Source organism: Scomber japonicus, chromosome 9, assembly GCF_027409825.1.
Source record: "Scomber japonicus isolate fScoJap1 chromosome 9, fScoJap1.pri, whole genome shotgun sequence".
NCBI lineage: Eukaryota > Metazoa > Chordata > Actinopteri > Scombriformes > Scombridae > Scomber > Scomber japonicus.
In genome coordinates, this window is record NC_070586.1 from 28216271 (window position 1) to 28225895 (window position 9625).

At 40.6% G+C, this 9625-nt stretch overlaps 1 protein-coding gene across 1 annotated transcript in view; it reads right to left on the bottom strand.

Moving 5' to 3' along the window:
• Positions 1-16: 16 nt before the first annotated feature.
• The window catches only part of trpm6 (transient receptor potential cation channel, subfamily M, member 6), a 17852-nt gene continuing 8243 nt past the window's right edge, over positions 17-9625 (bottom strand). The window contains exons 21-40 of the mRNA XM_053325930.1: positions 8894-9145; positions 8635-8809; positions 7937-8051; positions 7644-7840; positions 7406-7538; positions 6492-6930; positions 5625-6282; positions 5324-5421; positions 5047-5149; positions 4796-4842; positions 4637-4701; positions 4514-4539; positions 4347-4397; positions 4098-4163; positions 3671-3969; positions 2890-2972; positions 2602-2807; positions 1567-1618; positions 940-1049; positions 17-225 (exon numbers count right to left, since the gene is read on the bottom strand). Of these exons, the coding sequence (XP_053181905.1) occupies positions 143-225; positions 940-1049; positions 1567-1618; positions 2602-2807; positions 2890-2972; positions 3671-3969; positions 4098-4163; positions 4347-4397; positions 4514-4539; positions 4637-4701; positions 4796-4842; positions 5047-5149; positions 5324-5421; positions 5625-6282; positions 6492-6930; positions 7406-7538; positions 7644-7840; positions 7937-8051; positions 8635-8809; positions 8894-9145 (3258 nt within the window). The 3' untranslated portion in view covers positions 17-142. The remainder of the gene's footprint in view (positions 226-939; positions 1050-1566; positions 1619-2601; positions 2808-2889; positions 2973-3670; positions 3970-4097; positions 4164-4346; positions 4398-4513; positions 4540-4636; positions 4702-4795; positions 4843-5046; positions 5150-5323; positions 5422-5624; positions 6283-6491; positions 6931-7405; positions 7539-7643; positions 7841-7936; positions 8052-8634; positions 8810-8893; positions 9146-9625) is intronic.

Consider the following 9625-nt stretch of genomic DNA (forward strand, 5'->3'; position numbering starts at 1 on the left):
CAGGGCTGGGCAGGACACTATTTTGTGAGAACATACTGTATTTGTGTGTGTGTGTTAAGGCAGACAAGTCTCAATATATATGCTGGTAAAGGTGTATGTGTCTATTTTCCCTACTTCCTGGGTCAAAGGTTACATCCTGGTTTCAATCGTCCTCTTGTTCTTCTTCCCCTGATGTCTGCTCGGCCTCACCGCTGTTCTCGCAGCTGTCCGGGCGCCTCCTTAAATCTGAACAACAGAAACATCAGTAAGCGACATGTCGCTCCAATAACACAGTCATTAACACAAGAAAGAGAATACTGACAGGCCTGGGAGGAAGTCCACGCATCTGGCATGAATAATTTGGTTTGATTTGTTGGAGAAATCTTGGAGAGGACACAAGAAGAGGAAGAGGAAACACAACGCACCTTTGAAATATCAAAACAACTGTGTCTGAATGTTTGTGTTTGTGTTTGTTTGCCGGGCTTGTTTGTTTTTGAGCACAGTTTCTTTCCGAGCAGTTATCCTCTAGATGCCGGTATCGTGTCTACCAAGAGATGTTAATTAATAGCTAATCAAAGCTAATGTCTCAGCAGCACATCGCCAGCACAAAGACATGATTAATACGTAATCAAAGGCCGTGCAGCACAACGCACAAAGCAGGGCCCACCCCCATGCCTCAAACACTACTGTTGTTATAGAAATAAACGAACACTCGCGGCTTAATTAGTTGGCTGTTGGTGTGTGTTGTTTTCATTTGAAGTTGTCAGGGATTTATCTCAGAGCCAACGTTGGCCTCCTGAGTGACGACACAGAGGTGACATACGAATACATGCATATACACACTGACAAAAAGTCCTGTTTACACTAATGCACAAAAATACAGTATTCTCAAGTATTATAATGCTAACATGCATAGTTTCTCTTCCTCTCTAACACACACTGATAATGTAGTTTTCTGACCTGCCAGGCCCAGTCTGCGGCAGCAGGCACTGCATGAGTGTTTTTGCAGGAAACCATGAATGGCAGTCACTCCCAGGTTATCAGGACCAAAAAGCATCTCATTCCTGCTGCTACTGCACAAGATGAGAGAGAGCATTAGAGTCAAGATTGAAAAATGTGTCTCATCTTTTGTTTTAACAAAGACGTAATGTGTAAAAATCCCATAACATGTTTTTAGGTCAACAACAATTTAAAAGAAGGAAAAAAGCAGAGTGTCCACACTGGATTGTGGCTCCCAAAGTGTTAGTGTTTATATATTCTTTGCTCTTTGTCTTAAGACCTGATGACGTTGAAATACTGCCTTTTTCAGTCAATAATACAAAGATTTGGGCCATATTTTTGGAGGCACAATGACCAGCACAATTGGACTCCAACAGTTTGGTATTTTTCTGACCTTAAAAACTTACTTTGTCCGTCTGTGTGGTATTTTGGTGAGCAGCACAAAGTAGACAGGTGGGAGGAGAGGCACAGACAGCTGGGAGGTTCAAACTTTGCTTTTTTCCCATATCTTTTTTATAACATTACATAAGTGAAAGATTTCTCTAACTATATGTCATTAATATGATGTTGGTCCAATAGTTACTTTACCTTTCGACATCTGCCATGATGACAGTTGGATCAGTCAGCTGCTCGCCTACACCTGGTGGAAACAGAATAAATATATAAAGAAACTAATAGTATATATTTGTATAGTGAACAAATAGACAGATTAGCAAATCACATGTGACAGCGGATGAGAACATGCCATTTGTCACCATTTTCACCATTAATGCCATAGTTTAGTCATTTAACTATGCTTGTTAATTGTTTAGCCACAGGTCAGTCTGTGATTTGCACACTGATACAATCCCAGGTTTGTTAGTGGTTTGCATTGTGTTTGATTAAGAGTTCACATACCAGCAACATTTTTGGTTCAATTAAAACCCAAACAAGTATTAAGTTTAGTTGTGTATTGGTTTAGTTCTGTGTTCAGTAAATGAAATACTTTTCTTCCTGTGCAACTTAGCATACCTGTCTGTGTTCCACAGACAAAAGGAGGAGGCACTCAATCACATCCTGTATTTTTACATTGGATGACATCATCAGTGATGTCAGTGGGTTACTAAGTATGTTTTTTTTTTTACTCAGTTAAATGTTTGGTTTAGTATCTATATGATTTATACTAATTTTGGCTTGTGATGAGGATTATGTTATGGATGATGTGTGTGTTGTAAATAATGTTGACGAACAGAAGTAGCACTGTTATATTCAAATGGGTAAAAGGGAAAGGAAATCCCTGCAATAAATGTGGTTCTGCCTAGTGGATTGGAGGGTCTATTTAAGAGGAGAGATGTAGGTTTAGGGGGAGAAAAATTAGAGGATGACAGTGTGCACATGATCATGCCTTTGTCTTCTTTATCCTGAGTTAAGCCAGTTAAATTTGATTGTTTGTATTCATTTCATTTTTTGAGACACCTTTTTTCTGTTTTGTTACACTGGACTGAATAAATTAGTTTTTACTAATTCAACAACAGTCTGGGTCTGCCTCCCACGACCTTCCTAGCCATTATGGTCAGGCTTCCTCACAACATATGCATACATAAACAGGCATGTCACAATCACACATACCTTAATGGGACTCACCTTGTATATCGAGCACCAGCAGCTCTCTGCTAGAGTATTCATAGGTCCAATGGGAGAATGCCAGGAGCATTTCTTCCAGAGAACAGAGGGGGGTGATCTCTTCTCCTGTGTTGTTGTTGTACTTCCTGAAGTGACCAGACATGTTCCTCTCAATAGTCAGCCACTGGCCATTCGAATGCCAGAGGATCAAGGACACATCTAGAAATCTGGTGGAGAGAAAAAAACAATTACTAAATGCACTGAAGACACTGTCAGAAATATAAGAGAAAAACACACATATACACACACCTTGGTGAGTGTTGCATGTCACCAGGTTTGACCTGATTGAACACCTGCATCATCTTCTGGGCTGCTCTCTGCTGCTGGATCTCCTTTGGGAGTGTCAAACAGATGATAATTGAGTTAAAGCTATGGGACTGTGGAGTGCTTTGATAGCCGAGAGGTTACCTCGCATTGCACGTAATCTCAACATCCCTGGTTCAACTCTGACAAGGGACCTTTTTTGCTTGTCAACCCCCCCCCCCCTCGCCATCTCCATGTTTCCTGTCAGCCTCTATGCCATCTACTCTATAATAAAGGCAAAAATGCCCCGAAACTGTAAAGCTACAGGATATTTAAATGTGTGAATTTGTAAACAAACAGGTGCAGTTGTGTTGATTGGTATTATTAATATCATTAACAACAAGTCAGTGTTTCACTGCTGTTTCTGGTTTAAATGCTCAGTTGAAAATAATTTCTATCCAAACATGAAATAGTACTTCTCTTGGGCACTACTTTTTAAAGTGTGACTGACATTAATTAGCAAGAAAATTACTTGCAATAATTAATTAATTAAGATGGTTAATTAGTTAATCTGGCTAATTAATTAGTCTTTTTATTGAACGAAAAACAAATTGCGTTCTCTACGACAGACTAGAGGCATGCATGTTAATCATTTATAATAAAATCAAAAATATTGATACATGGCATCTGTGTATCAAGCTAAACTGGATTTCCAACCACTTTCAAAACAACCAGCTGGTGGTTGCAGTTAAAAACTCTGCACTTTACAAATGTTTGGTGAAGTTACCCTCAAACAAAGCTGCAGTGCTGTGCTCCCATGAAAGCACTTCTGCCAGGCACGAACCACCTCCGGCCTGAAGGCTTTAACCACGTATACCAGACCAGGTCTCAACACGTCCCCCTCTGCCCAGGTACACAGTACCCTGCAACCCTGCCGAAGACCCCCATCCAAAGAGCCCTCTTCACTGGCAAGGCGCTGCAGCATAGCAGACAGGCCTCTTGACGACCAGGAGGACACCGTGTTGGATTCAGGGTCAGCATCAGAGGGTGCTTCCTCCAAAGAGTAAATGCTCACCTCTTCACCTCCTTCAGAGAATGAGGAAAAACAGAGTCAATGAGGTGCATGGAAAGAAAAGCAGGAGCTTATATTTTGTAAAGTAAAATAATGAATTAACAAGAACTAAGTTGATGGTGATACCAAACAATAAAAGTACCCAGAATGGAAACAGGAGTGAAGGGGATGGTGTGAGCCAGTCTCATCAGATTGTTTCTCTCCATGGCTGTTAACACACAAACACAACAAAATCTAAAACTACAATGGATAACGGCACACAGGTATAATAACAAATAATGTGTGTGCACAGCAGATGAAACCAGATGAGACAAAAAGCATTTGGGATGTGTTCCATCAGAAATGATAACAGCTTAGTTAATCAGTTATATTCTTGATAAAATGTTAATACCTGAATAATGTGGATACAGATTATCAGTGGACTGGAAAGAGGCACTCTTGGCTGCAACAAACATAGTGCAGAACAATAAATTACAAAAATAGTAAATTTGTTAATAATGAATAAAAAATCTATATGAAAATATTTCACACTAAAATGATCTGTATGTTCAGAAATACCTTCAGAGGCAAGTCCACTCTGTAAACTACAGAAAGGACAAATAAGAAAATTCAATATAATTAATGCAACTCTTAAATACTTTGAGATTCATGCACATTCATGCAAAAGAAAGGCGGACTTACGAAGACCTGCGGCTCATAGTTCTGGCCCAGCTGTTCCATGTTGAATGAGTGGGGCTCCACACATCCTGAAGGCCAATGCAAAGATAATTAGACAAATATTTTATAACATTTCATGTGTTCACAGAATTACTACACTGACACAATTTACCACAGATTTACCTGGTGTGAAAACACTTGCTTCTGCAACAAATCCATGGGTTCAAAGTCTGAAATAATATTTATATGACCAATATTAGAATCATTAAAACATTAAAATGTAAAAAGAAATTTATTCATTTTTTTGTATTACAAATGTGTTATCATCTCTTTCTCTACCTTTGTGATGATGCATGCATAGATTCAAAGGAATAACACATGTTCAGCTCTAATTACTGATATATACTGAATCTAAAAGGGCTGTAGGTCCTTACTGAGCTGACTGAGGCTGGTTGAAGCTGACCAACATGTAGGTTCTCCTTTCAACCATCGGCGCCTTCTCCAACAGGCATCAGACAAATGAGAATGCATGGTTTCCTATTTTCCATTAGAAATAACAACATGGAAGGAAATTCAGGTGAAAAGAAACAGGCTAATTGTTTTCGTAAAAAGAAAACTGATGTGTCGATTTTTAATTGTATAATCAGTTGATTATTGAGCCATCATGGCGAAATATAAAATTTCAATAATGCTCCGGAGAACACATCTTACAGTGTCTGGACTGCTCTCTTGTATCTTGACTGTCTTCCTGTTTTGACAGCTTCTTTTGCTGTCTTGGTCTTGAGTGAAGTCCGAGGACTTTGACCACTCTGCAGAAACAAAGATACACATGATCTGTGGCTAAACAGACAAGTCAAGTCCAGCCAGGAGCTGTCAAAGTACGGCAAAACTGCACTCACATACAACAGGAAGACACAACATGAATAGAAAACATACACACACAGAGACCTAAAGAAGACATTTTGATTATAAACCATAAAATTCTATGACAAAAATTCTACTATGACAGTACCTCTGCTCCTGCTGCATTGTAGTGATGTCTCATCCCTAAAGGTCTGACCACCTTTGTTTACTGGGTCATTAAGGGAAGGAAAAGATCCCCTCACTGGACTGCGGGGTACCCCAGGGAAAGTCATATTCTCCACGCTGGATGACAGAGACCGGCAGTAGCCATAGGGGCGGTCCCTTGACAGGAACGCCCACCTGGGGTATTTCACATGTTTTCCGCATGTGCTGGAACTTTGTTGGCAATCATCTTCACAAAAGGCAGGATTTACTAAACCCTCAGAGAAGTCTTTAGGGCGAGAAAGAAGGACGACATTGCTTGAGGTTCTGGATATTTGTGCCATCTCCTCCTTTTGCTTTGCCTCTTCTTTGCCTTCTTCTCCTTCTTCTTCCTCTTCCATGGATGTCTCTTCCTGGCTGGGGTACAGGTGCGGGTCACAGGACCAGAGTTTATAATGTGATGACTCCAGTCCTCTATCAACAAACCTGGAAGAAAGAGGAGACCCACAGTGGGATGGTCCACAGGACTCACAGGGGGTCTGATCCCTGAAACCACTGAGATGAACTCCACCTCCATGAGGGTGCAAAAAGGAAGCATGGGATGCAGATCGAGAGACTCCAAGCCACATGTCACTGGGATGGTGAACACCAGCAACCTGTGCCTCCTGCATAGAAGAAAGATCACATCTAAAACTGTTTTCTTACATTACAAAATGACGTAGTTGTTTATTTCAAAATGACGTAGATGTTAATTTTTGTAAAGCTGAGATGCAATTACTAGGGACCAAAATATATGAAACTTGATATAAGGTTCTCTCATTTTCTTTAACTTCCTACAGCTATTATTAACCTAAAATATCTTTGAACACTATACCTCCTTTGCGCCTTCCTCTCCCTCCTCACTGTGTCCTTGTCTTCCTCCCCTGCTCCCCATGACTCCCACATGGCATTCCTGTGATGCCAGTCTACTCCCCATCAGAGTATAGCCCTTCAGCAATGAAGGCGGAGTACTTTTACACGGTTTGGCCGTCAGTCGCCGCATATTAAGCACATCACAGTCTGCTCCACCTCTGTGCGGGAGGGTCCAGCTGTGGGGGAGGACATGCTGGGACACTGTGATGGGTCGGCATTGAGCCAGGCGAGCCTCTTCCTGATGTAAGCTGTCAGAAGCAGACAGCAGCGTTAGGGTGTCCACAGCAAGCGCCGACAGGTCCTGGAGTTGACCCAGCTGACAGTCCAACTCCGACAGGCTGTCCTGAATGAAGTTGACCTTCTCTGAGACCTCTCCCACCATCATGAACATCTCCTCGGCTCTAGTGGGACACAAATGAAAAAAATGATTGATGATATTACATTACATTTGCTTTTCTGGAAGTATGCTGATAAAAACACTCACAGTGTTACAATGTGTTGGACTGAGCACATCTTTAAAGCCATTTTACTTACAATGTAAAATAATTGACTGTGTAGCAAACATACAGAGTAGAATAAAGACTGTGATAGAAAAAGAGGAATGCTTACTACCTGCATTGTGGGACATCTAAATCAAATCTATTTCTTCTTACCAAAACATTGGAGAAAAGACATTTGCAGTGAGACAATTTCCTTTAAAAAAAATCACTTCACTGGACACAGATGTTTTACCCTCCTTCGACTAGCATGGGACAATAGAGCAGCACACATATGGATTCAGTTTTTAAGATACTCTTCTCTGCAACATCATATGGAGTCAGTATTTCATGGTTATAATGACTAGTTCATATACATCAGTAATAACATCAATCCAACCTTTTAGCTGTGGTTCTTATCCTATTAATCTGACTGCTGTGGAGACCTTCACTCTTCTCGTGGAAGTACCCCTGTACACATTTCTCTTCAAACTCGTGGAGCTTCTTTCGATCTTCATGGCCCAAGAAGAGCTCTGATGCAGAGAGGAAAGACAAGAGGCGTGACAGACTAGTTAGACATGTATAGATAACTGCTGAGCAAGTTTTGTATCCACACACGCATACATTAGGGTACTCACTAAGTCCAGAGCATCTCTCTTCCTGCTCAGTACCTCCGCTAAATGTCCTGTAGATGGCTCTCAAGCCTTGGGCCATGTGACTAAAGATGATAAGGGGCGGAGGAAGCCACGGCCTCTCCTGGTAAGTCATTATGTAGCGATAGCGGTTATACTTCCACAGCTTATTGGATGTTGATGCCATGTCAAAGTAGATATTGCTGTTAATGTAAAGACATGATATAGTTAAGTGATCTTTACTCTGATGATTCATTGCCAAAGCTAAAATTGAAAAATGTCTTTTAAAAGATCCTCACTTAAAAAATGCAATGAGAATGTTCACCATGATGATATACTGGAAGAACAAATAGACAGCCTGCAGGAATGGTGTGATAAAGGAAGCAGGAGGACATGGCTGACCATCATCACATGCTGTTAACACACACAAACAAACACACGTGTTACATTGGTGGCATACAATAACTTTAGTAAGAGTGGGAGTTCATTGTGAAATGTCAAGGGTCTTTACCATTGTGTACATTCTAATATATGAGTGAGTGACAGCCCAATTACCTTTTACAAAAAGAAGATTTATTTTTTTTATAACTTGTAGATTTTTTTTCTCAATTCTCATTTTACCTTTTGTTACAATTTCTTCAAAGGTAAACCAGAAGAAGGATCCTCATGGAATAGATTTAGTTGTGTATACCAAAATTCTTACTTTACAGTCCCTTGGCATCTATAGTATATATTTCATTATTATTATAGTCCTGAAACAATGAAGATACCCACCCTTTCACCTTCAGCCAGTAATTAGTAACACATACTATATGAAGGTGAATCAAGCAAGTATCACTTGAGATGGTACGAGACTAATTCAGATTACCTGATTTATATGTTTGTCTTTATGTAGCAAAGCGACCTTGAGACAATTGGATGCTAAGCCACTCAAGGCGTTACCTGGGCGTCAATTCTACTGTTAATTTACTCTAAAGTACTACTTTTAAGTACTAACGGTTTATCTCAGATGCATAGACTTCTCCATAGATCATCCAGTAGGGCTGGAAGACTACGTCTCGAGCTAGGCTCCAAGACGGCTCTTCATTTGGCGACAAGATGGCCTTCCTGGACACTCCGAAACTCAGCAGCACGATTGCCATCATCACCACAATGAAGAACATGTTACTGGTCTGGGAAGTAACACAAACAAAGGAAGAAGATGAATAATCAGAAAAAAACTTTCTCCAAAAAAGTGGTGCACAGTCGTCACATACCATCTTGGTGATCATAGTGAGGTAAGGCCCAGCATGCTGATTGACAGCCAGCAGATCCATCACCCTGACAAACCAGAAGATGATGTCCAGGCAGTAACTGATGCGCCCGGCCGTTCGGTACGGGTCATCATGCCAACGCATCACCAGTCCAACCAGGAAGAGGAGAATGGCAATGAAGTCAGATATGTTCCAATATTCTGAGAACCAAATCTTCAGCTTCTGCTTCAGCTTTCTCGGCTCTGACATTAGAACCTGATTAGGAGGTAATTTTTTGATAGGGAGAATTTAAGCTCATGTATTATTTACTTGTAACTTTTACTGTATCTTCAATACAACACCTTTATTGTTAAAAAAATGTTTTTTACTGAATTAGTTTAAGAACACTGTTAAAGATAAAAAGCCAGTACAATGAATAGTAACCTGAATATTATATGCAGTCCTGTCAAGAAGGATTTGTGACGCAATGATCTCCTGAGCAAATATATTTATATGTTTATGTCTGTAACCTCTAGTGTACTGTTCTTGTGTTGTGTATTTTGTTGTCTGTATTTGGTCTTATGTTGTGTTCATAAAATGCAAATGAGGGTGCGCAGCTGGTTGAGTGGTTGGGGCGCATGCCACGTACGCAGTCGACCCCGGTTTGAGTCCCGGCTGGAGGTCCTTTGTTGCATGTCACACCCCCCTCTCTCTCCCATGTTTCCTGTCTGTCTACTGTTGAATAAAGGTGTCTAT